The 27,811-nt window shown below is 46.6% G+C and overlaps 1 protein-coding gene and 1 pseudogene across 2 annotated transcripts in view; both read left to right on the forward strand.

The window, feature by feature from the left end:
- The first annotated feature begins 1,443 nt into the window (after nt 1-1,443).
- LOC133344650 (ras-related protein Ral-A-like) lies at nt 1,444-16,998 on the forward strand (annotated as a pseudogene).
- Nucleotides 16,999-19,241: 2,243 nt separating this feature from the next.
- SUGCT (succinyl-CoA:glutarate-CoA transferase) overlaps nt 19,242-27,811 on the forward strand; it is a 32,049-nt gene continuing 23,479 nt past the window's right edge. The window contains exons 1-4 of one of the 2 annotated variants that reach the window (XM_061554686.1): nt 19,242-19,484; nt 20,311-20,362; nt 24,265-24,338; nt 25,150-25,235. In XM_061554686.1, the coding sequence (XP_061410670.1) occupies nt 19,400-19,484; nt 20,311-20,362; nt 24,265-24,338; nt 25,150-25,235 (297 nt within the window). In that variant the 5' untranslated portion in view covers nt 19,242-19,399. The remainder of the gene's footprint in view (nt 19,485-20,310; nt 20,363-24,264; nt 24,339-25,149; nt 25,236-27,811) is intronic. The other variant, XM_061554687.1, reaches the window with a different exon arrangement.

Below are 27,811 nucleotides of genomic sequence, written 5' to 3' on the forward strand. Positions count from 1 at the left end.
TTGGGGGGGTGGGGGAGGTTGGTGGGGGGGTTGGTGGGTGGGGGGGTTGGTGGGTGGGTGGGGGGGTTGGTGGGTGGGGGGGGGTTGGTGGGTTGGTGGGGGTTGGGTGGGGATTGGTGGGTGGGGGGGTTGGTAGGTGGGGGGGGTTGGTGGGTTGGGGGGTGATTGACGGTCCCACCTGATGACGGAGACTTGTGTTGCCTCTGAAACGTCGTGATTTATTATTTTATTTCTATTATAATTTAAATATTTTTATTATTATTTATTTTTATTTTTACCTACGTGACTTTACCTAAAAAACCAAAGAGCATGAGGCGTGATTGTTTCTCTATTTGTGTTTTTGTTCAGGCGAGCATCACAGGACTCTGTGTAAATGACGAGTGGCTGAGTGCGTTACAGAATGCTACTTAGTGCAGGCTGGGGGTGGGGGGTGAAATAAAAGACGTTTTAAACTAAGCACAGACCCCCCCCCCCCACATCCACACTGCGAGGACCAACTTATCTAGGCTTCGTGCCAACAAGAATCACATCGGTGGTTAAACGAGAGAAAAAAAACATCATAATAGAACTATAATTTTTTTGGGGGGGGGGGTTTGTATCTCGTAAATTTGTGTCGTTAACTCACCACCACTCGACACAGCCAATCAGTGATGTTTGTCACGTAAACAGAAGGCATTCGGCGAACCACAGCGGCGGACAGATGGACAATGACCCCCAGAGGTTTCTTTGTCAAGGCTCTGACGCTGTCTCCATTTACCACTGCACATCTGTGTGGGGGGGGGGGGGGGGCAAAGAGCTTCATAGCTCATCGGATTCCTCCTTCTCCGCTCTAAATAAAGATTCCGATTCTGAATCGTAAGGCCACAAGCGACCACCCCCACCGTGCAGGGGCCACCGCGTTGGGGGGGTAGGGGCTCCGCATGGGGGGGGGCACCGCTTTGGGGGGCACCACTTTAGGGGGGGGCGCATTGGGGGGGGGCACCGCTTTGGGGGGGCGCGTTGGGGGGGGGCACCGTTTGGGGGGGGCACCGCTTTGGGGGGCACCACTTTAGGGGCGGGCGCGTTGGGGGGGGGGGCACCGCATTGGCGGGTCCAGGCCGTCCCTGCCTAAGATGGCCGCCGTCAATCCACGCGGTCGCGCTTTTGTGACGTCACGGGTGGGACGAGGCTCCTCCCCCTCTGGGGGCGGGTCACCCTCCTCTCCCCCCCCACCCCGATGCCGGTTCAGCCCCGGCTAAGTTTCTCACGCGCAAGACGCCCTCAGGGCGCATTCTTAATGCTTGACACCATCCCTCTCCTCGCAACGCAACTGGCGATTTGTGCCCTGGGGGCGGTTTCTATCAGGGAAACGCATCCCGCCTCCCGGTCCCCACGCCCCCCCCAGCACAGCAGCTGCTGCCCCCCCCCCCGCCGCCGCTCCTTGTCGGTCGCGCACGGAGCGGACGCAGCGGAGGGAGCGGTGGGAAGCTCACACATCGCGTTGAGAATCGGAGGAGAATAAGAGATCGAAGGAGCTGAGCCTCGTCCGGGAGACGCGGCCGAGGTGACGAGCGAAGGGGGGTGGGTGGGGAGCAAGTGAAGAGAAGGAAATCGAGTAAATCGTCTCTCTTTACCCTCTCGCTCTGAGCTCACTCACACACACCTCACACACACAGGGTGGTGGTGGTGGTGATGGAGGCCTCTTAACACATCACGGCTTTGCCTCAAGCACGGAGGCGATCTGCCGTGGCGTTGTTAACAGGCGGCGGGTGTCATCGCGGTGTCGCCGTCGGGGTTCTCGCTCGGCCGCTGAAGCCGGTGGTGGAAATTCCACGGTGCTGTGGCCGGGCGGAGGACGGCGGGGGGAGGGAGTGCAGAACAATACGTTGCTGTGCTATATATACACATCAGTGTTAATTTGGAGCTTTCGTGACTGCAAGGATTCGTAAAAAGAGAAAATAATAAATTAAAGAATGCTAATGCTTAATTTATTATTTTCTACTCTTAGGTTTTTTCGGTAAAGTCACGTAGGTAAAAAAATAAATAATAGAAATAATAATTAAAATAATAAATTTACCTACGTAACTTTACTGAAAAAACGTAAGAGTAGAAAATAATAAATTAGGTAATAGCATAAGAGCATTATTTAATTTATTATGTTCTCTTTATTCGTGACTTTACCGACAGAACCAAAGAATAAATCATTGTGTTGGTGAACGCGGTCTTGACACAACCCCGGTGTTGGGGTGGGCCTTGAACAGTGGATTAATAACGGGGCTGCCCTACAATGACAAGCCACGTGTGACTTGCTATGCGATTATAACATTGTTGCCGCACTGTGTACAGGCAAAGACTGTGTTTGTACTATGAATGTCCTGCTACTAAGCATTTACGTTTCGTTTGTCAACTGCTGCTGGATGAGAGCCTCATGCCGTTGTGGGTCGTGGGGGTTATTTAAATAACTTCACCATTCAAGAGCCGAATGGCTCACAGGGCTATACCTAATACATGAACTGAAAACTGAAACCACGACGGTCATTGCGGGTTGGTGAAGACGGCGAACAGATACGTGGGAGCGTATGAATACAGTACAACAGCTGATGTTCCTGTACTGCCCTCTGCTGTCCACCACCTAGACCTGCGGACTCTATGGTAGATCACCTATCTGTGCACGAACCTGTACTGTATTATACACGATAGTACTGTGTGTGTGTTAATCATGTGGCCCTGCGCTTGAGAAAAATGAATTGGCCGTGATGCCTCCCTGATTTGCGTTAAACACGAGCCGGGTATTTAACCACCATGTCGTGGTGTAAGCAGCAGAGGCTATACGAAACGCACTCGGCTATGCTTTAATGTCCGGTGGATAAATCAACGGTGATTGCCCGTGTGGAATACGTCTCTCTTACCATAGAAACGTGGAATGTACGCCACTGACTCAGGACTCTTGACACGTGAGCGCCTCCAGCATGCTTTGAGCTGAGAATCACCTTGGATTGTTGTTACACCGAAACAGGCACACAATGTGCCCTGGCATATTCTCACAATTTCAAATGTGAGTAATGCAGCGTCTGAATTCTATAACATCCCGAGAATTATTTATGGCAGAAGTATGTGTAACACGGTGTATACCTTTAGATGTAAAGATTGCGTGACTGCAGGGATTCATATTCTTGGTTCTTTCGGTAAAGTCACGTAGAAGGGAAATAATAAAATAATAAAAATAAAACAATAAAATTCTCACGACATTTCGGCCACAACGCAAGCAGCCGTCCTCAGGTGAAGAAACAGAGCTGCTTCTTGCATTGTGGCCGAAACGTCGTGAGAATTAAATTTTATTATGTTGAATTTTTATTTTATTATTTCCCCTCTACGTGACTTTACCGAAAGAACCAAGAATACGGTGTATACCGCGTCGCCTATGACCAAATCAGCCGGAATGTGTCCCATCTCATCAGACATCAGAAGCTAATGAGGAGGGTTGAGCCTGGATAGCACTTTGGGGAGGGTCATCGTCTTGCACCTTAAGATGTTGTCACAGGCTGCTGCGTGGCTACGTAGTCTGCATCGGAGGGTATTGTTGTATTGTACTTATGTGCCCCCCACAGTCTTGGCTACTCGCCTACAACTTGCACCGAACAGCGTGAAGTGTGGTCAACTAACCGCAGTGATTTTTCACTGATTGGGGAGGCCTTCATCTGCTACTACAGCAATGAATTAAGCAGACAAAATATCTTATTCATGTCTGTCCCTTCGCGTAAATAAGTACTTTTTTACACTTCCTGTCAACGACGAAACCTGTACAGTAAGTGCATAATTTGTGTGGAAGCAATGCTGCTGAATTTTATATATATACACACATGTCTAGAAGGCATTGTGGTTGGCAGGAAATGTTAAAGTTTGTTTTGCGGAGGGACAGATTTATGGAGATATTTTGTTAGTTTTCTATTTTATTACTCATATTATCCACAGTGACTCTAATGCTACTACGACAGTTAGCAGTATTCGCCGGGTGTATAGTAGTTTTTTAACCTTGATGAATAGTCTCGTAACTGACAGTATTGTGCAAGTGAAAAACAAGGAAATCTACTTGTTTACATTATGTTTGAGCAGCGACCTAATCTAACAATATATTGAAAACTGAAATGAAAACAATCTTCTCTCCCATAATCTTTTTCGTCCAGACAATTTAGTAGTTTGTGGGCTTGTGTGATAATATCTCTGTAATGCACTATCAGAGGTCTGTGGTCAGATTGAAACCCAGAGCCACGGGGGTTATTCTGAAGCCACAACTTCACCACACTCTCCCCTCTGCTGGTGTGATTATTATTACGAGAGCGTTATAGAATTATATCATAATGTCTTGCCCTTTGTCAGTCTGCTGCCGGATGAGGGCTTCCTCATGCCATGTCAGTCCATGACCGTCATCAAACGAATCGGTTTGGGTTGGTGAAGTGGTGGTGAAGGGGAGGTTCCAGGACCACTTAAGATATCACTCACCACTGATGGCCAGGAGTTTCACAGTACAGTGCACTTGTGACTACGACACCCATCTGTCTGATTTTTTTCAGTATGTAAATTAAACATGTGAAGAGCCCCCTGATGTTTGTCTTAATGCGCACAGGAAGGTGCTTGATGTCCTACAGCAATACCAGTATCTCTGCATATCCAGTATTTGGAATTTGAACCCATATTGGACTTACTGTACACATCCTATCACTGAGCAGATAATGTTGAATTTCGAGAACGTGAGTGGGTGAGTTTACGATAATCCAGCCCTCATTCATTCCCTACAGAGAGGCGATTTAAATTACCTTATATATTGCCTTATGTATATTTAAGTACATATTACAAATCAAATTTTCCTCTGGCAATACTGCTGTAAAGCACCACATCCGTGAGCATGAACAATGCATGTTCATGTCACCGCTCTGTCTGTGCCCGCTGTGTTAAAGTCCAAAGGCTAAGCAGCGCTTTAAGAGCAAGTGCCCTTTTTTAAATGTTTTTGCATGAAGGGCCTGCATTGACATGCGTGGCAGTGTTCCAGCAAAGCCCCCTTCAAGGCCCAGTCGTTGCGAATTTAAACGAGCCGCTCAAGGGCCTGCCTGGCCAAGCTAAAGCGCCGCACAAAGAGGGCATTCATAAAAGCACCGCATTAATAATAAAACATTAAACTGCAAGGCACAAACAGAAGACTCGCTGCAGAAGGAAATGCCTTTTGTTGGCATTGGCTTGTTTTACAAAAAAAACTAAAAATAATGAACACGCAGCTGAGGAGGAAATTCCGAGCAAATGAGCCATGCTTTGCCAAATGTGAAAAATGTGTCACGTTAATTGGCAGGGCAGGGCCTCCTTGGTCGCGCTTTTTGCGGTCGTGTGGGCTGAACTCATCCGTCTTGAGTAGCATGCTTGAGGGCGGTAAATAAGCTTCCTTGTAGACGTTGTCAGGGCACGCGTTGGTTACCAAAAAATAGAAACATTCAAATTCTTTGGAGCAGTGAAATGGCAGTGGTTGCATTTTGGTATTTCTCAGTTGAGCTTAGTATATATTATACGGTACATTAAGTGATTTTATGTGCATGTATACATATAGCCTAGGATCGACGGATATCAGAAGTTTAGCAGGGGTTGACCCTGGATAGTGCTTGGATGGATACGCACCATACATAATAGGTGTTATAGGCTGAAACTTTGTGGCAAGCAGCATAGGGAAGTGTGAAAAACTCCATTGTTGCAATATACATCTATGCTCCCACATCTGTTCTATGCCTTCAGCCCTCACTGACCAGCTTTGTGAAGTATGGTCAAATAACCCCCATGAACTGCATAGTGTAGAAAGGCTGTCAACCAACAGTGGAATGACAAAGGTCTGCAGCCTACAACAACCCGTTTGTGCATGGTGGTCACCCTGGATGAATTGTCTTATAAATGTCAATTATTATCAAGCACTATCAAGGCGCAATCATGATTTAGCTTTCGAAATCTGACTAAATGAAGCACACGCCGGGTAATGTACACCAATGACCCAGCAGATCCACAATTGATGTTACCATAGGAGCACGCACTGGAACACTAACGCCATTGCCTTTCGCTTCAGAGGACCACAGCCATGTCGGGGAACAAGGGCAAGGGCCAGAACTCGCTGGCGCTCCACAAGGTCATCATGGTGGGCAGCGGCGGAGTGGGCAAGTCGGCGCTCACCCTGCAGTTTATGTACGATGAGGTGAGGCCCCCTGTTCGCCCACTCTCTCGCATGCATGCACGCACGCACCACAGGTCTTATAGCTTCTACGCCACCTGCAGCCACGTGTGTACACACCATTTGCGAGGCAGTGGTTAACAGCTCCGCTGAAGATTGAACGGTAACCTTGAATCCATTTGTCCTGAGATCCTTGTATGTGCATGGGTTTCCTTCGGGGTACTCTGGTCTCCTCTGATATTAAGCCAAACAAATGTTTACTTCCCTGTGCAGGACCCACCTGATCCTGAGTCTTGAGACTCGATAAGGATTTCCTTGGGAGCGATACGCTAGCGTTTTCATGAGTTTCGGTGCAGGAATACGACATTCTGCTTGCACTACCTAAATGAAGATTTGAACGTTCGTTCGGCAGATCTTCCTAGAATAGATATTGTCTGGCTCTCATATACATTCTCTTGCTGTCTAAAGCAGTTAAACTTGAATAATTTCTAAAGCTATTACCATAAAACTATCATGTTGAAGTATGTACTTGCTCATAGAGAAGTGCCTCCTGTGCAGGTTTTTGCTCCGTTTCCACCAGGCAACCTATGCACAACAGAGCCGTTGCAATTTTAATGAGTCAGGATTGTTTCGCTTTGCCTGGGCTTCCATATTAATGAATGGTTCTCCTTGCAAGTACAATATAACACAACGCAGCGTGTGCTTTGTGTTCTGAGTTTGTCCGGGTACCCGTGAGTGAGTCAGTTTGGTCAAAATATAATCAGGTGAGAGCCCAATGAGACAGGATGTGTGTGTATTTTTGAAAGCACGCCCACGATAAAATCTAGCGAGAAATATTTAGGTTTAAGTGTGGCTTCATATTGGGCGGCTCCACATCATAAGCGGTGTCTCAGTCAAAATTTCAAAGACATCATAATGTTTAACACTGGTGTAATTTTAATTATAGTTATCTATATGTTTAGGAAATGGCACGTACTTGACACTGAATACTGAATGCACCATCACCGTTGCAAAATGGGTGAAAACGTGAGTTCTTATCAGTACATCTGACATCTGGTATTTTATGAGTATTTCTCACTTATCAAGAAAGAAGTACTTTTTATTTTTTTATCTGCATTACAGGCCTAATTGGTTGACATACTGTATACAAGCAAAACGCCCCTTGTGATTATACTAGTGATTACCCACATCTTCAAAGTGTCTGAAATGTAGGTTACAAAATCATGGAACTGCCCATAGGCAAACAGGGCCTTGGGGGCTGTTCTTGTGCAAAAGGATACATGCTTCATAAACCCTGTTGCAAAACAGTTACGTGTTAAGCTAGTGACTAGGCATGTAACGATTGGGTCCCTCATGTAATTCAGTAGTCATAATTTGGGATAATATTTTGGGATTGTGGTTCTAGAATCAATTGGTATTGGCATGTTTATGCTCTTCATTTATCATGTCTGTGCTATTTATACTGTCAGTCCAAATCGTACTCCACGTTGATGTTTGTTCTTATTGTAATCATTATCACGATCATGTCTATATTTATGCTGTGCTTCACACAGTTGCTAACTGGTACAGGAGTGTAACTGTCATGCCTGGCTCATTTGAATCATCTTGCTTGAACGCTTGTACTGTTTGTGCTGCCTTATACTGGTAGGAACCTCCTGGTTACACCAGCCCAAAGGGGATTATTGCGTCCGTCGTGGAGGGAGGAGCTGGGTGGGGAGGGAGGGGCTGGGTGGGGAGGGTGGGGCTGGGTGGGAAGGGGAGGGTGGGGAGGGGCTGGGTGGGGAGGGGCTGGGTGGGGAGGGTGGGGCTGGGTGGAGAGGGAGGGTGGGGAGGGGAAGGGTGGGGAGGGGAGGGTGGCAAGGGGCTGGGTGGGGAGGGGCTGGGTGGGGAGGGGCTGGGTGGGGAGGGTGGGGCTGGGTGGGGGGTGGGAGGGGTGGGGCTGGGTGGGGAGGGGCTGGTCACCCCGTGGTGCCCTTATAAAACTCAACGTTTAACCTACTCATGCCGGTTTGTGCCCGCCCTCACAGTTGGGCATATTTGCGGAATACACCACGCCGCCGTTGACCCTGGCCATTGACCGAGCAACCCAACGTGTTCCTACCAGCTCCCTCTGCAGGAATGTGTTTTGCGTTATCTCGTTTGTGCTGTCATTTTCACCGTCTCTCTTGTTTTTTTTTATCGTTTTTCATTTGTTCCGCCTTGTCTGTAAATCACTTATTACTGTCTCATTCGAGGGCTCTCCTGGAAAATGTATATAACCCACATTTGAACCCTATGGCGGGACCCCGGGGTCCCGAATAAACGGAAGTCGAAACCGTAATTAATTAATTAATTTTTGCCAACTCCATCCCACCGCTTATATAAACGCCGCGACCCGCTTGGCACGGATCATTCTGTTATCATTTTGTCCAAGCGCAGCGAGGACGAATGCGCTGAAGAAACAAAACTTTTAAACTTTGATGAGTGCATCGTGTCGAGCTCGTCGAGAGGAATAGTTTGTCGTATCGATCGCCTTCAACAGACATAAAATGACGTCGCAACGCAGTTTATGCGAGAGCCGGGAGCTTATGGGACCACGGGGTCCGCCATAAGGTTAATTCATTGTTTTAAGATAAGCCTTGCTAGCTTTACAGGATACTTGATAATATACTCTTTGTTTTTATATTATCATCTCCTCACAGATGGCCACACAATGAACCTAATAATGTATTTTCATCCACAATCTGCCTTCTGTAAACAAAAGCCTGCTTTCAGGACAATTCTACTTTGTGGGTATCAGTTTTTCCAGGACATACCCTCATATCGTGCTGTCTTACTTGTCCCATCTCACTTGTTTTGACCATTTGCCTTAAGTAAAACATTTCCCACGAAATTAGCACTAACTAAATTGATCAGTGCTTGCATACACATGCGCACGATTCGATGCTTGCGTCACGAGCGTAACTATTGATCATTATCGATGCTCTCATTCTTATTTTATACGGCATCTGAAAGGCAACGGACGCGTGTATAACTGCATGTCGAGTTTGGAAAGACATTCGATGGCACCTGGGATTGCCCAGTGGATCCATTAATACCTCCTGCAAAAACGTGTGCTGGACAACGATCGTTGATGTGAGCGACGATTAACTCATCGATCCATCGCGTGCAGAGTCATAGCTATGTGACACTCATGCAGTGTTCTTCATCGCAAGGCCCGCGGGCCACCGGCGGCCCCTGGTGGCCTTTATTGCGGCCTGTGACGTGTGGCCCCCGAAAATACACAACATGTGAAAACACCCCTCTGCAGGCGGTGTGACGGCCCTCACACTGATGATGTCTTATCGGTGAAAGTGCCCCCCCTATGAAAATGTGTGAAGAACACTGCACTGATGATCCCGTTGCATCACAGTTTGTGGAGGACTACGAGCCCACCAAGGCCGACAGCTACCGCAAGAAGGTGGTGCTGGACGGCGAGGAGGTGCAGATCGACATCCTGGACACGGCCGGGCAGGAGGACTACGCCGCCATCCGAGACAACTACTTCCGCAGCGGCGAGGGCTTCCTCTGCGTCTTCTCCATCTGTGAGCACGAGTCGTTCGCCGCAACCTCCGAGCTCCGGTGAGCGTTGTTTGGGGGAGATGGGTGGCGTGGGGGTGGTGGAGTGTCCTGGATAAACTTTATAACCCGCATGAACTCATTGTCCAGACAGAAGGTAGGCTTCTGTATAGATGATGATTACTGGTAGCAGAGATGAACTGGTTGAGAAGGATGTTTGGGAGAATCAGCATGAGACCATGAGGAATGAGCTTAGCCAGCAGGAGATGTGAGTGCAAATGATGCAAAAAAAGCACGGATGTCTTTGTTTTGATTGCGTAAAAAGAATGGAGTTCCATCAAATGGAAGGAGCAGAGGTGGCATAATAGAGGACTTGAGAGAACTTGAGTCTGTTAAGAAAAGTAACTGGGTTGTGTAGGACATACCACGAGCTGGGATGAATGCTGGTGGTCAAGAATAATGACCTCGTGGCAACCAAAGGAGGGAACGAATTCTAAGAGGATGCTCACTAGTTCAAGGGCTATAATAAGCTCGTGTGCAGGTACTTGGTGAATTGTTACATCGCAGAACCATGGGGGTGGGGGGGGTCCCATCTCTGAAAAAGAGCTTTATAGCTCATCGGATTGCTCCAGCTTAAATAAACATTCTGATTCTGAGGCCTTCAACCAGGAGTGGACAGAGCATGGCTGATGACTTGATTTGTTACATGTACAGGCAGTCACCGCTTTGGTGTGGTTCGGTCATGTGGAGAGACAGCAGGAAAATTATGTGGGGCAGAAGGTGCAAGTGATGCAAGTGGAAGGAAAGAGATCAAGAAGAAGGCAAAAGAAGAGGTGGGGGGGGGGGAGCGATGTGTTTCGATCGGACCTTGGTGGCCCGAGGAGCGGAAAGAGAGATGGTGCAGGACAGGGCAGCGTGGAGAAGGTTGGCAGGACAGCGGGACCCCACGTGAGTGGGACAAACGTGGGGAAGACGGGCAGTTCCCGCTTTTACGACGTCACAATACATTCCTGGAAACCCCGTCGTAAATCGGATCGCCGTACAGCGAACCTAATTTTCCCGTAGACTGTAGAAACGGTAGAAACATGACTTGCCGATGTCTTTTTCCTATCAGCCATCTTTAACAGGGTTTAATGGGTACAAATACACAAAACCACATTGAGAATCCAAAAAGCCGCACTCCAAGTCACATCGGAAACCAGACCGACTTTTCAAATGCGTTCGGAGGTCGTGTCGGAAGACGCGTCGTAAATCAAATTTCTGCATCGTAAATCGATCCGCGGTGGCGTTATAAGAACGTCTTGAATGTGCATTGTCCGTAAATCGGAACGTCGCAAGCCGGAGACCGCCTGCATTGATATTTTCCCGTGATGCGCTTTGCATACGATCGATCTCCTCCGTCTGGCCGCCGACCTCCTCGGCGCAGTCGGCCAGAGCGTGCGCCCCCGCGGGATGCGTCGCAAACGCGAAGAAGTTGTAAGCGTGACCGACGGTGTTTTGCCGTCTTGTGCGCACAGCGAGCAGATCCTGCGCGTGAAGGAAGACGAGAGCATCCCGTTCCTGCTCGTGGGGAACAAGTCGGATCTTGAGGAGCGGCGCCAGGTGTCGGTGGAGGAGGCGCGGTCGCGCTGCCGACCAGTGGGGCGTGAGCTACGTGGAGACCTCGGCCAAGACACGGGCCAACGTCGACAAGGTGCTGCACCAGTATCCCCCCTCAACACACCTCGTTCCCACCTGTTCTTGCCTGTTCTTCTTTCGTATGGTGACACGATGTTAACTACCTCGCCTGGTGTACAGGAGGTCATGGGTGCGATCCTGACCCGGACGCCTGTATATTCGGAGTTTGCGTGTTCTCCCCGTGGTCGCGTGGATTTGTCTCCGGGTCCTCCGGTTTTTGGCTGCTAGTCCATTTCCACGTGATAAGCCACTTCTTTAAGCTATCATTTGTGGCCTGCTCGCTTTTCAAAAAGAGGTATATAGCTCAGTTGGCCTTACGTGGTAGAATAAATAAATACAATTTATAGTATGGCTGATGTAGATGCAGAGCAGCAACTACAATTTAACATTCAGGTGGTCAAGCCAGATACAACCACGTCAGGAGCAGCGGAGTGTATCGCTGTCCTGATGATGCAGATTAGTTGCTACGCACCAACGCTGTATCTCACGACTAACACACTACCCCTTCGTCAATCCACTCTGCTTGATTTTTGGTCATGGACTGGGGTCGCCAACCTGCGACTCTGGAGCTGCATGCGGCTCTTTAAGGACCACTTTGCAACATGATTGCCCAGTGGGGCCACCGTCTCGTATTCACGTGCATTGCTGCTCTGGAAATATTTTCCCGAAAAAAACATCGCACTTCCTGTTATTTTGGTTGCCGACCCGTGGTCATGGAGGGGTGGGGGGGGGGTTATTCGACTATACTTCGCTCTGCACGCCGGCCGGTGAGAATTGGTGAAGGGGGAGAGTGTAGAAGTACAGTAGAGCGATGTATTTTGCTGCACTATCCTCTGCTGATCACAGCGAAGTTCTGTGGCCTATTGCACCTGTTATGCATGGTGGTCGTCCACCAAAGCGATAAGCAGGCTCAGGCCTGCTTGGGTTCCGAGAGCCAATGAGATTTGAGCGCATTGTGGGCGATTTGGTCAGAGGAATCTCATTATGAAGGTTAATTTAACATTGCCTCTGGCAGCAGACAAATCACAGAACTGATTTGGATCAATGAATAAGAAATAAAACAAGTAAATAAATATTGAAAAAAATAACACAGATTTTAAAAGACAAGCATTCACTGTTCAGTTAATAACATATATTAAATACCACAACTTCATCAAAACGATTTGATGTAATCATTTGTGAAGACAATGAAAAAAAAATTAATGACTAAAATTGATTCTTACGCTCATACAAGTGGAAATGCACATGTCGGGATAATTTAATTAATATTTAAGCTAATTATATTCTAATTTAATATTTCTGCAAATTAAATGTGTACAAAACTGTCCAGAAGAGGTCAGTAAAAACAAGGCAAAAATAATCTCTCCTTGCATTGAATCGCAACCCTTTCCTAGTGAATATTTACGTGGCAAATATTCCTTCGTGACGCATGGCGCGTTAACGGAATGAAACAAAACTTCAACGTGTAACGGCTGCACTGCCTCTTGTCGCTGCGAAGGTGTTCTTTGACCTGATGCGAGAGATCCGGACGAGGAAGATGGAGGACAGCAAGGACAATGGCAAGAAGAAGAAAAAGAACAACAAGAGCCTGGCCAAGAGGATTCGCGAGCGGTGCACACTCCTGTGAGAGTTTGGCGCACACCACCGCCACTAGCCTTGTTTGCATGATCACGTTTAACATGGAAGGCTCCTCCGTGCAGGCCGATCCGCTGCAAGTCACACTGGCCCTGTGCTCCGCTGAGCACTGCTTGTTTTTGTCAGCGGTCCTTAAACTGTCGTGGATATTCCACATTCCCTATGATGGGGACCAGTTTCTCTGTGAGGATGGCCACTGTTTGCTTGCCATCTAGCGGTGATTTATTTTTACCCGCCAGAGCAGAGTGACATGGGCGGAGCTTTTAACCCGACCCCAGATTTGAACTCGTGACTTTACAAAGTGGCCGGGATCGCTCAGCCAACTTGAGCTATCCTGGCTGTTATGCAGTGCAGTGTGTAGATTGTGAAATTTGCTCACTTCGGTTTTGAAATTACCTGGCGCTTTCACTTGCCCCATACGTATGCTAGTGGGGTGAGATGCACTTGGTGGAAGCGGGGATAGGAGTTGCTGATTCATCTGCGGAAGAGAATTTGGTAGTGCCAATTCATTGGGCACTGTGGAGGCTGCACAAAAAGCATTGCAGTCAAGCGTTTTGAATGGCATGGATTTTTAACACATGTTTAATTGGTTGATCATGCAATAAAGGCTATTTGCCTAGCTTACAAATACATCTCTTAGATTTGTCTCCCATACCCGACTCAAAAGAAATAGTACTGTAAAATTCACAACAACCATTATTAACAATGATTATAACTCGTTTCCATTTTCTGTCGCTTTTGTAGTAAAATTAAAACAACCAAAAAACACATTCAGGACATTTCCTCCCCCTGTGCTGAAGTGTATGCTTAGTTTCTTGTGAACGTGGTGATGGGAAAAAAACAGAACTAGCAGTTTATTTGGTGCCAATCGAATCCAGATCAAATGAACCAATTATTAATGTAGCTCCAAGCGAAGTGCACGGTGGCTCTTTCAGTCTTTGTTCCTGAGCTGAGTTTAAAGCCAAGGACAGCATAACGGCAGGGCTAAAGTCCCCTCCCTGCCTTGATAAATGCCACTGACCCTCGTTTGAAACAATCTCCTCCTGCTGTGGTTTCTGCTGTTCATTTGCTGCACGTTACATTTAAGCCTTTGCGAGTTGATGCCGTTGTTTGCTGAACTGTTGAATGGTCGCTATTGTGCTAATGTCATTGGGTGAATGGGCTGTAAAATAACGATTTTAGCGGTTTGTTTTCAGTGAGCTATTTTTCTTCCTTTTTTGAAGTAGTCTTTTTATTGAATGAGTGGTGTTTATGCCTTCGTGGCAGAGGGTCGTGGCAATGTTTCCATTATCTCGCTCGTGCTTTGCTTACCGATTTATGCTGAATTGTGTACTCTGAGATGTATTGCGATGAACCGCAGAGTGAAATGTACTCCATTTGACGCACACAACACACACTGGCTTTGCCCGTGTTGGTCATTGCTGTCCTGAATTCATGGACAATGCTGCCTTTATTCTGTATTGCTGAAGTTATTTTTGTTTTTGTAAAAACAAAAATGTAAACACATTCAAGGTAATGCTGCGAAATAATGTAACATTCTAAATGCATTTGATTCTCAAGTAATGCATCCAGGCTTAAGCATTACCTTGATAGTTTTACTATAAGTTTGGGTCGTTCAGTTTAATTTGCATTTGGAAATTGTGTTTTTCTGTCCGCGTGCGTATTTCACTAACACTATCTGTATTTGCCCTGTACTATAAACCGTGAAGTTGGACTGGAATGCTGTGGTGTAACATTACAGCACATGTGGTTCAGTTCCACTAAATGTTTTCTTCTTGTGCTGCCACTAGGAGTGGAACGATGCTTCGATTCTGAATTATTGATTATTAAGCTGAAGTTACAGAAGGCATATATCGAGTGAAACTAATATTTTTTCGATTTGTATTATCCCTACTAGAGGCACTACTGTTCACGACCATGTCAAAAAAAAAAGTCAAATTCTTGAACTTTCCGCAAAACCCAAATTGCGACGATGCGGAATTGTTCCTCTACTAGGGGACACATTGAACACGTGGCAGCAAGAACTTGGAGGAAACCAATGGCCGTTACCCAGCGGTATGATGTACTTTACGTGGTGCTTGAACTCCAATGCATTTGTGACCGCTCTATGCGACTCTACACTTGGGGTTCGCTTTCCAGACGTTTCAGAATGATTGTGCCAAACGCCATCTGCCTGTATCGGCACAGATGTAAAATTCCACACTCTCCGTTCCACGCTTACTAAACGCATAACGGATGCATCCATTCATTGATTCTCATGATACATGCATTCAATCATGCACGTGCTAATTCATTGCCATTTTTTTTCAACATTTGTTCTCATGGGGGAACACAACTACAAATGAGGTGGCAAAAATTTGAGACAATTTTATTGTGACCCCAAATCGTAACAATTCGTTGTATTTCTTGGGAGGCGGGGGTGGTGAATCGTTATTTGCCTAGCATTGATCGTTGTGCACATTTTGCATGTAACATGAGAGGTATTGCCCCACATCGGTTGTGTCATTGTGGTCAACACGGGGAGCAGAATTGAGTCAGCCCAAAGCTGTTTCTCATCATCGACGTCACAACTTGCTCATGGCATTGCCTCTCTGTGCTTCCCTTTGTCCATTCACGTGGAGATTGGGTGCAAAAGACACATCGGTTATTCACAACACACATGGCGTGTGTGATTTGGTCCGTGTGAGATATGCGTCGTGTGCCGGTGGACGCCCACATACAATCTCTGTCGCTTGTCTTCCCGTACCCACCGCAGTGTTAATGTTTGTATGCTGGGGTGTGACGTATGTACGTATGTATGTTGAACTTCTTTCGCACCGCGATGTACAAGTGGCCCTGTTGTTTTTCTTGTTTGCGTATGCTCTCCTAAATTGGGTACACCTGGCATGTACAACCTTTCTAAAATGTGTGCAATTTAGATCAGGCTGTTCCAAAAGCGGCATACAAAAAAATTACATGACCGTATTTAAATTAAGTGTTACAAAAAAATGTACTTTCATTTGTATGTGTGGCATTTTTTTTGTTATGGCTTTAAAAGAAATATCGATTCGAATCTGTTTTTACGCTACCTTCACCTGGTATAAACACCGGGCTCTCCTGCTGTTTTTTTTGCTTTAACAAACCACAAATGTATAAGTGGTGTGTTTTACGGAGCACTTGAGTAGCGTAAGTGGCAAGAGAATGGAAAGTGGTGATTTTTGCAATGAACAAACTCCTACTGCCATCCACACGGTTAGAGGACAGCTTAGTTAATGATACGCTTACAACAATGCCTCGAATGCAGGAAAGCCTCGCCGAGTCTCAAGACTCACTTTCAGGAGGGTTCCTGTTTTGAGATGTTGGGCCAATTCCATGCATTATGGGCTTTTCGCAACGTCAAGCCTTGTGCAAGTTGACACGCTAGGCTTGGATAATAAAATAACAATCTAAACCAAAATGTACACTATAAAGTGTTAAGAGATTCTGCTAAAACTCGAGCAGACAAAAGCCAATGCAATGATACAACTGGTAGTCTGCACGTCGCCCTCCATGTGTATTTGTATCTGATCACGGATGTTCTGATCACTGATGTTCTCCTTCGCTCTTTGCTAAAGACAAAGGTAAAGCTGTAGCACGCACGGAACCTCACCCTACACTGTGACTTGATTACCATATTTGCCCCCCTTATAAAAACCCATGCCACTGAACTACAGGGATAGTCACAGCCTTGTAATATTTGCACAAGATCAATGACTCGTCGTTCTGCGAGGCGAAGCTTGCACGCTTCAGAGTTGCGCCGTCAATGTCTGCCCTTGCGTTTGAAACTCAACCCAAGCCTTGGCACCGCTTTCTCTTGCACCCACCCGCTCGCGACTTGTACATTGGGGTTTTTTATTTAAAAATTTGCCACCAATCATTTAACCACTATGTACAGAATGTATTTTTTTGAAACGTAATCTCTATTTCATTTAATAAAAGTTGTTTTGATGAACGTGGAACTGGCTGTGTCGCTGACGACTTGCAATCTTGAATTTGTATTGTTTTTTTGTAAGAGCTTGGTACAATTTTATACCAATCGAAGCATCGGCGTTACGTAATGAGGCTGTCGTATCCGTTCAGATCTCCCACAAAGCAGTGCAACCCGTTCTGTTCGATAGCGGTCCACAGATGCAGATATCACAAGAACTCCCTCTGAGTACCCTTGAAGTCTGGTTTAGAGGGGATAGCATTTTCCCATCTCTCCTGCCAGAGAGGAAAATGTACATTCCAAGAAAGTTAATCCGGTATTTGTAATTCTCAGAGCTGGAACATCGCCAAATTAAATGGAGAACCGAATTGAATGTGATTTTAAAAATGTCAGTTTTTGGTGTGGTTAAGACCACCAATTGACGCTTGAGAACGCAGTTCAATCACAAGCATCTGCCAGGATTCGAACCCATTCTCGGTTATACCAACTTGGCACCATTCCCATGTAGTTTGGATTGTTTCGCATTGCGAAATACATTATGGAATTCGTATGAAGTTACCATTTCGGTTTTTTAATGCTGTACATCGATTGCTGTATCACGTTCGGTTGAATAAGTACACATTTTGGTTATGTTGAGTCCCCCCCCCGGTATTTTTTAAAATTACTTCATCTTGTAATCATTTGCTACCCCAACCCCTACTGTCTATGTCAATGTTAAGCAAACCATGACTAATATTTACGCAGCCGAATCCTGTAACAAAATGCAGGCTCGGCCAAGACTTCAGCAGAGGGAAAATAGAGGGCTATCAGCCCAATCAGTGCTTAAGCAATAGCCAACTTACAGTGGTTTGAACTGCAGTTGCCCCCCCCCCCCCCATATTAAAACAACAACAACCTACAACGGACAGGACACTCCAATTCGCCGACTCCCCCCCCCCAGTAGACTCAGTAGATGTTAACTCAAGAACATCGTCAAAATCAGCCCAGCCAACGAAGATACGCCTGCGATCCAGTGCTTAAGGTAATGGTGAATCATACAGAGCTTTCGTGACTGCAGGGATTCATCTTCTTGGTTCTTTCGGTAAAGTCACGTAGAAGGGAAGTAATAAAACAATAAAAATAAAACAAAACAATTCTCACGACGTTTCGGCCACAACGCAAGCAGCCGTCCTCAGGTGAAAACCAGGTCTGTCGAGGCGACAGCGTCTGAATGAAACAGCACACGTGCTTGGAGCATATATAACCCAGCATATATATGCTTAGGTAGTACTAATCACATACCTGCATTTCCCATATCCCTTCCCTTTGATGCTGCTAATCCTGCATAATGCACAGGCATGAGTAGTACTAATCACATACCTGCATTTCCCATAAATATGCTAAATGCCTCTTGATATGCATATTCTTTTGTCAAGGCGCCCTTTTCCCCCCTTCCAACCCAGCTTATATACAGTATATGCTCCAAGCACGTGTGCTATTCATTCAGACGATGTCGCCTCGACAGACCTGGTTTTCACCTGAGGACGGCTGCTTGCGTTGTGGCCGAAACGTCGTGAGAATTATTTTATTATGTTTTATTTTTATTATTTTATTACTTCCCTTCTACTTGACTTTACCGAAAGAACCAAGAAGATATCTCTTTGACTCTTAGATTGTTTTCGGTAAAGTCACGTAGGTAAAAAATAATAAAAATAAAATAATAGTACATGAAAATAAATCAATGAAATCACGACGTTTCGGAGGCAACACAAGCTTCCTTTATCAGGTGTAGAAAGGCACAGCAAAATCACTAGCCTTTTTACACCTGATAAAGGAAGCTTGTGTTGCCTCCGAAACGTGATTTAATTGATTTATTTTAATTTATTATTATTTTATTTTTATTATTTTTTTACCTACGTGATTTTACCGAAAAAACCTAAGCGTATGAATCCTTGCAGTCACGAAAGCTTCAAATCTAGAATATCTCTTTGATGCACTTCAAATTTTCAATTTGTATGTCACACCCGCCCACCCCCATTTAAAATAATGCGCTTGCCACAACGTGTTTAGTTTCTTGTCCTTCCCCCGCACCTCCGATTAGCACGTGTGGCTACGTACGGTGCGCACGAAGTTCAACATACAATGTCCATACATATTTATTTTTAGACCATGAGCTAACACCCCCCCCACTCACTTCACTCTGGTATCTGTTGGCGCAGGGGGGCGTGCGTGCGTGAGAGCGACGTGGTGTCCAAACCAGCCACGTGTTTCCGCTGCGTGAGAATATTTATTAATTTACTTGCAAGCAATTGCAATGCCCCGAGCCCGCAGTCGATTCCAGTTAAAGGGCCGTTGCAGTGCCTAATTGGCGACGCTGGAGGGCGGATTGGAAGCGAATCATTGCCGCTAACCTTCACTCTGTCCACTCATTTGCTCCGCGTCCCGCGATGATCTTCCACGGATTTCTAAAGGAGCTCACGCGCATTCCACGACCCTCCCGACCGGCCGTCACACAACTGAGAAGGCTTTCTGGTAAGAGATCCTAACGCAGCCGTGCCGTGCAAGGTTGCTGTTATCATGACACGTGTGTACATCGACGTTTGCCCACCGTGTGCGGTGCACGTCATTGTCAGCAGCTTTGATCTCTCCACAGCTGCCTCGAACGCCTTCCCAAAGCCGTCGCAAGCGCTCGCTGCGCTGACGATGCATTCGTTTGACACCGCGATTTCATAGCTCCATCTCCACGGTGCTGCGGGGGGGGTGCGGATTGTCCTCTTTCGGGAGTGTTTTCCGCGCTGATCTTCATTGCCACCGTGCGCTCTTCACACGCGAAGGAGAAGAAGAGGAGGAAAGGAGGATGAGGAGGCATCCTGGGCAGTGGCGACACATCGATCGTCGAGTAATCTCCGCATCGCCTCTCCCTCCCCCACCCCCAAGGCGGAGAGAGGTCCTCATCCAGCAGTGGATTGACACAGGCCGTCCATGGACATGCACACAATGCCCAGGGACAAATGCGAGCCGCGAGAATATCTTCCCTTTACTCGGCCCTTGCTTTTCCCTTCCCCCGTATCAAAAAAACAAATCTCGCGTTCCCGCTCGCAGTCTCTACGTAAGTGGGGCTGTGAGCCCCCCCCCACTCCTCCTTTCTCTCTCTCTCTTCCCTAACCCATGAGCTCATTGTTCGGGATTTTCCCCTCGGCATTTCTGTGCCCCCCCCCCCGCCTTCCCTTAACATTGCTCGCGTTCGTGTCGAATAGAAAATAGAAATCAAAGAGCTGCGAGAACGTGGGGAGCCACACCGGTTGCGATATCGTGGTGAAGTGGAGCACTCACTGAGCCCTGTGTTGTTCCCTTGCAGGAGAGGATGGAGGGAGACCTCTGGATGGCATCCGAGTCCTTGATCTCAGCAGGTATGGGAGCAAAGCCGTGAGGTCTCCTTGAGGAAGACTGGACATATGTGATAAAAAATAGCTTCATAGCTCATCGGATTCCTCCAGTGTGTTTATTCTGATTCTGACGAGATGTAGCGTCAAGTCTGACTCTCCTGGCTCAGGATAGACGGTCATCCTCGTAGTAGCGGCTTTTTGCTGGCCATCGAACAAAGATGCGCTTCTGCGGCCGTCTGGAACGCTCTTCCTTCCGATGTTAGGAAGGCGCTGGAGCTATGCACTTTTAAACCATCTAGATTGAAAACGCATTTCTTTAGAACAGATTTTTGTGTTCAGTCTGTTGTCCTTCCCCCGCACCTCCGATTAGCACGGTTGGCTACGAACGGTGCGGAAGAAGTTCAACATACCTATATGTTCATCATCAGAATAGTCATCATCAGGTGGCTGAGTGGCTCCGAGGTCAGATCGTTGAGCTAGCACCAAGAGCCTGGGTTAGAATCCAACGAGGTCCCTTAAGGGTAGGGAGTGGTCTCAGCCCAGCCACCCATGACTGCACACAGCAAAAACCACTCAAATTTGATTTCGAGTTAAAGCTTTCGTGACTGCAGGGATTCATATTCTTGGTTCTTTCGGTAAAGTCACGTAGAAGGGAAATAATAAAATAATAAAAAATAAAACAATTAAATTATCACGACGTTTCGATTGCAACACAAGCAATCATCATCAGGTGTGACACCTTATGATGATTGCTTGTGTTGCACACCTGATGATGATTGCTTGTGTTGCAATGGAAACGTCGTGATAATTTTATTGTTTTATTTTTAAAATTATATTATTTTCCTTTTACGTGGCTTTACCGACAGAACCAAGAATATACATTCAAATTTGGTTATGCACTTAGTTACGGCTAAAATTCCATCTTTGAGAATTAAAATATTTCTATCGGTTTGACTGTTAATGTTTCGTATCTTACTCCCGGTGGCAGAGCAGCTGCGAAGTGGTGCCGCCAACTGTGGATCAGAGGGTCACTTGAAAGGGGATCTCAAATATCATGGGACCTCCTTTGCCAGTACCAAAATATAAGAATAGGTTTTTCCCCTTTTTTCTGGCAACAAAACTGAAACCTTTATACGAGGAATCATGTCTGCATTAACCACAATACTTGTGGTCAGAGTGCAAACAAAAAACACACTCTGATAAGATATGCATTGTCTTTGAAACTGATTGGTCTACACCAGAGATTTCTTTTGAGCCTCATCTCAAACAGTGCTAGTTTCAAGGACAATGCATATATTATCAGTGGGTTTTTTGTTTGCATTCTGACCACAAGTATTGTGGTTAATGCAGACATGATTCCTCATAAAAAGATTTCAGTTTTGTTGCCAGAAAAAAGGGTAAAAACCTATTCTGGGATCTCAAATAGTTCTACGATACCGTTCCAGAGGCTCGTAACCAATAGGGGAGATTGCACTGCTCTCCTAGAAAACGCATTGAGACCTCGTTTCACGGCTCCTGAAATACATAGACTTTGGGACAAAATTGCGGAAACATTTTTGTTTAAAGCAAAAAAAAATATCGCGAGTCAAGAGCATGACGTCACATGCCTGCGATCCAGAGATTTGGAGTATATGGTTTGTGGATCATGCAGAACATCCCAAAAAGCCCCAGGTTCCAAGCTGGTTAAGAGGCGGCAGTAGAGCAAGTTGGTTTGGCGACGACTCGTCTGTGAAGGCCACGTGGTTTTCCCATGACGTGTGTGTTTTCTGGGTAATTTTATCTTATGTGTAAAACACTTTAAAGAGAAGGAACTGGCCAAACAACATCCCAATATATGACGCTCTTGAATGAGTGCATTGAAGCTCATCGAAGCTTTCCGGAACAAAATGTGATCAATTCAAATAATCGATTACTTACATTGTCCCAGTAATTTGTGTCACCCGTTGAAGCAACCTGTGGCACGGTGGTCGTCGGAACAATGGAACCGTGACCACCGGTCGGTCGTTGGGGTTTTATTGTCCTTTTATAAAGCCACAACTTGCATCCAAAGTTCACCCCGCCTCTGCACACACGTACACCACCCAGGCGCACACCTTCAAAGAAGGGCGCTTTTTTACTGCCAATCTCCCATGCAAAGTAGTGGTTCTCAAACTTTTTCGGGCTGCTCTACCCCCCCCCCCTTGTTGAGTTTTGTTTCAACCGAGTGCCCACTTGCATGACCCAACATGGCTCTGAGAAATAAATACTGTATATGAATCGGGAACATCAACATTTGAACCAATCGACTACTTTGCGAGGTATCCTAACCAAGGCCGTAATTAATTATATATTGGGGGGGGGACACATCCCCCCCCCCAATATTCAAATATGCTCAAAATGTCCCCCCCCCCAATATATTGCTATAAAATAGATTTCTGTTTATATGATTGTGGTTATGGTTGTACTTTATTAATCCGTAATCTCTGCCATTACATACATACAATGAAACAAGATAAGGTAAAAAAACCAGAGCAATGTAATACAATACACTATTAGACATTGTAAAAAAAAAAAAAGTCCATCCTATGTTAGTGAATTTTTTTTAATATTTTAGGCAGGAAATGGCAGGAAATTCGTTTTCAAATGGAGATTTTTTTCTGGGGGGGGGGACCCCTAGACCCCCTGGAAGATTTGGTCCCCCCCAATGTTGACTCCGTGGCTACGGCCTTGATCCCGACTAGCTAGTAACTGCAAGTGAATACAAACAATTCCAAAGGATGCTCTGCATGTGTGACGCCAATTTGTTTCGCGCTCGTTGGTAACTCCTGGAAACCACTTTTTTCGTGAATCGATGAGCATAGAAAGGTAGTTTATTATCGTTCCAGGTTACCATATGGATTTAAATGTTATCGTAGTTATTTAATGTTGGCACATCCATACACGATTAGTCACCAGTGGCTCTCGTACGTGATATAATTTCACACATTTATAAATCACCTCACTTAAACCCCCCCCCCCCCCCTGGGACATTGCCACATTACCCTCAGGGGTTCGCGTACCCCCCCGGTTGAGAACCACTGCTCTAAAGGGTTCTGGATGCCTGCCGGCCTACCGTTACTCGCCCCCACAATGGCCAATGATCGCCATTGCGGGTGCAAAGAATTGTCCCCTTGTACAACCACGTGCTTCACCTCTCTTGCGCAGTTCAGAATCAGAATTAAATATCTACACTGTCAGGAAGAATCCGATGAGCTATAAAGCTCTTCAGTAGGCGCGTCGGTGCTTCCGTGGGAACCTCTCCGTCCGGCACCTGGGACTAAAAACGGAATTCATCTTCCACACCGCTCCTCCAGGGGGAGCCGTCGCGCTGTGGCTCATACACCCGCCCTACGGACCTCTGGCTGCCTGCGTTCAATGCCTGGCCACGGTTAAAACGCCAATAATGAGTGGGGTCGTACCCGGATATGGGTTCTCTCCCCCCCCCCCCCTCTCTTCACCAAAGCTGCAAGATCAGCATGGGAAGTACTGTATGGTGAAACTACCTCCACCACCAAAACGGCATGGGTAGTTCTTCATCCAGGCTGTAAATTATTATTGTTATAACTATTCCTCCAACTGCCCTATCAGAGGTAGGAATGGTGCATCTTGAAAAAACGTTAAATCTCACGTTACTATGTAGATGCGTAGCTGTTGACAGACTTTCAACCGGATTCCTTGCGAATGTCTCAACCAGTTACCGGCAAATGTCCGGGATCCATCCTTGACCCAGTTTATGAGCCACTTTTGCATTAGACTTAAATCAGTGTTGTTATTACAACGTGCTGACTATGGACTGGACTCAAATGTCTTCTTCTTTCTCCCTCCTTGATTTCTTCTCCACCCCATTCCCCCGATCCTCCACGCACACCTGCGCCCCCCCCCCCCCCTCACCTTTCTCTTCCCCACAGGGTGCTGGCCGGCCCCTTTGCCACCATGATCCTGGGCGACCTCGGGGCAGAGGTCATCAAGGTGGAACGTCCAGGTAAGAAACAACTCAGAGAACACGGGGCTAGATCGCCGACTAGACGTGTCAAGATTTAGAGGCTGACACCTCCCCCCCTCCGCCCACAGATAGTCATGAAATTGTCACGATTAGATTCAAGATAAAGAGCGTAATCTAGGAAAATTGCATCTCAATGTTGTAGGATTATTTTAAACGAGGCGCGCAGTTTTAGCAAGGAGGCGTGTGAAATCACAGACCAGTGGGAGCAAGGTAGCCAGAGTTGGCGCCAATAATTACCCAAGGTCTGCCGTCCTATATTGGCATATTTGGCCAACTCAATTATTGATTGTTTATGCATGTGGGAGGAGGCCGGCATACACGGGGAAGACCCACGTGCGCAACGGTGGCAACACTCACTCTCTGCACAGATGGAAATCTATCCACTTGCTGTACTGCCGTTAAAAACTGTCACCCAATGCTGCAGTAAACTGGTAAGCCAGATCATTGTGACCTCCCCAGCCACAGATAGGGGGCTTCATGAATCTGTGTGATCCACCAACCTTCGTTGGACTATAGGCCACGTGCAGCGTAGCCACCAGTACCTGGCTTTGCATTTATTTAAAAAGCGTGTTGCTACTCAATGGCTCATGCGTCCTCTCTGTCTCCTATTGATACCATTTGTTTCAAAAGTGCTGCCTGCGCCATTTATTCTTATCTGTCTTGTTGCCTCGTCTGCGAAGTCTGTCTCGTTTGTACCGCCGATTGCGGTTTGTACTGCGTCGCGTTGTCAATCTGATCCGGCCAATCGGCCCACGTAACTTTTGGGGGTCGGTGGGAAATTGGGGCGCAGGTCTGGGGGACGAGACGCGGAGGTGGGGGCCCCCGTTTGCCAACACGGAGAGCGTCTACTTCCTGAGCGTCAATCGCAACAAGAAGGTACGAGTGGGGGGGGGGGGGGGGGGGGGGGGGGGGCAGTTTGAGGGGGGGGGGGGGGCAGAGGGCTTAAGATGATTCACTTTCAAAACTGTCACCCAATGCTGCAGTAAACTGAAAGAATCGTTCGTGCCATTTGGGATCATCTCTACTTCAGTCCTCACAATCCCCTGTGGTACAGCTTTCTGTGATCGCCAACCATCAGGTGTGCGCAGCTTGCAGTTGCTTGATTAGCATATGTGTGATGACGACTTGACACACTTCTCTTGAGATGGCACTTTATTGACGACACGTTCACTTGACATCAGGCGGAGACCCCCGCTGCAACAGCCCCGAGACTCCCACGCATCTCCCTAATATACCGACACGAGGCCACGCCCCCCTTCTCGATCATTCTCGCTGACTCTGAACACTCGCTCCACCGGCAGACTCCGCCATCCTCTTCCGTCACCTGACCACACTGACTTCTCGATCATTCCCGTAGCCACCAGTCTCTTCGCACTCACAACTGATACCCCTGTTATTACCTACCGTGGCCACTAGTGCATTCGCATGTAGGCTGACTCCCCTGTCATTACCTCCCGTGGCCACTAGTCCACTCACAGCGCATGTAGGCTCTACTTTCATTACATATGTATAGAAGAGATACGCGGGGCACTTCAAGCCCATGCTGCGACCAAACCTCGTCTCCTCACCAAAAATAACCTCGCCTGTCTTGAGTGTGGAATGTACTCCCACTTCGTATTCACCAAAATGTAGTCGCTTTCACTATTTACGTTCCGTTTAAGAACCCTTTTTGTTTACTATCGCCGTGGTTTTGGTGTGCATGTGTCTTGCGAGGGGCAGTATTGTTTGTTTTTATTTTATTTTATTGCGGTTGTCCTTTACAGTGTTGTGAGATGTAGTTTTGCATGAACGACGCTATATAACATAAAACATGTTTTTTATATATATATAATTGAGTGTTATCCTAGATCCCAAAATCTCTTTCCAGGCTCATGTAGAACATTTCTAAGAAAATAAAAGTTGCTTTCCTCTACAGAAAGAAAGAAGCATTGTATTCCCCTCCGTCTCAGTCTGAACATCGTCAAAGCTACCACACTCGCTGTGATGTTGTCTGTCAGAATCAGAATATTTATTCATGCTGGAGGAATCCGACGAGCAATAAAACTCTTGTCACAGATGTCCACTAGGGGCAGGTCAGACCGTTACAATAATAAACAAAACAAAACACGACAGTCGTGCAAAGTATAGGAAAGGTAAACAAATAACTTTACAAAAATACAGAATAAACAAAAACACTAGTTTTTATATTAACAGGTAAATCCCAGGGCTGTTAGCTTCTTTTTCAGAAGCACCCTGCCCACAAATGATAACTCAACGAAGTGGCTTATCACGTGGGAATTTTTAGCAGAAAAACAACCTCAATAATCTAAACGTGTGAGTCTACAAACGGGCCTCACAGGCTGTCCTCCAACGCTTGGTCCCCCTCTCTTCCATTCAGCCCCTCTTCGTTTGGGCACTCGGCACCCCGTACAGACCGCACCGCTGTGATCTGTACTCAACGCAAACCTCACTCTCCTTGATACTCAGAGACAGCGTCATTGCACATCATTCATCCTCAAAATCCTCCAAATCAGCTGATCACCTCGGTGACCACCTTACACTGCAGTCCTCGTCACGTGGCCTTAGCAGCTCCTCTCTACTTCCCCTGAATACACCCCGAGTGAGGTCCGGCCACGGTGAGAGGTCATCTCACGTGTCCTCCCCTCACTTTTGGAACGAGCTCGCTTCGTGGTTTTGGCTTAAATCCCTCTCCCTTCTCTGACCTTTCTTTTTTAATTACTCTCTTGACTTAACATCTCCCTTCTATTGCACATGTGCTTAGTGGACCCCGCGCGATTTGGTGTTATATTTCTGATACGTACTCCATCCCTGCACATGTGGTTAGCGGACTTGGTGTGAGTTGGTGTTTCAGTCTTGATTCACATGACCTGCCAGTGTCACTTGAATGGCGCACGACTTCAATGTTGTTTTCCACAAATGTTATGATTTTATGCTATTACTCTGTGGGCCATTCTTGTAAAAACATCTGACGTCTGAATATTTCCTACATAAAGAAATAAACAATAACAAATACATTCTGAGAATCATCTTCTTGGTTCTTTCGGTAAAGTCACGTAGAATGGAAATAATAAAATAATAAAAATAAAACATAATAAAATAATTCTCACGACGTTTCGGACACAACGCAAGCAGCCATCCTCAGGTGGAGAACAGGTCTGTCGAGAAGACAGACCTGTTCTCCTGTTCTCCACCTGAGGACGGCTGCTTGCGTTGTGGCCGAAACGTCGTGAGAATTATTTTCTAATGTTATTTTATTATTTCCATTCTACGTGACTTTACCGAAAGAACCAAGAAGCTGAATCCCTGCAAATCGAAACATTCTGAGAATTTAGAGGAAATCCATGCAGGGCATGAGGAGAACTTGTAAATACCGCGCAGAAAGACGCCCAAGTCGGGAATCAAACCCAGGGGGTGTTTTTTTGCTGCGAGGCACGACTATCACCGCTGGGCCA

This window comes from Lethenteron reissneri, chromosome 20, assembly GCF_015708825.2.
Source record: "Lethenteron reissneri isolate LAM-NWPU_2019-01 chromosome 20, ASM1570882v1, whole genome shotgun sequence".
Taxonomy (NCBI): domain Eukaryota; kingdom Metazoa; phylum Chordata; class Hyperoartia; order Petromyzontiformes; family Petromyzontidae; genus Lethenteron; species Lethenteron reissneri.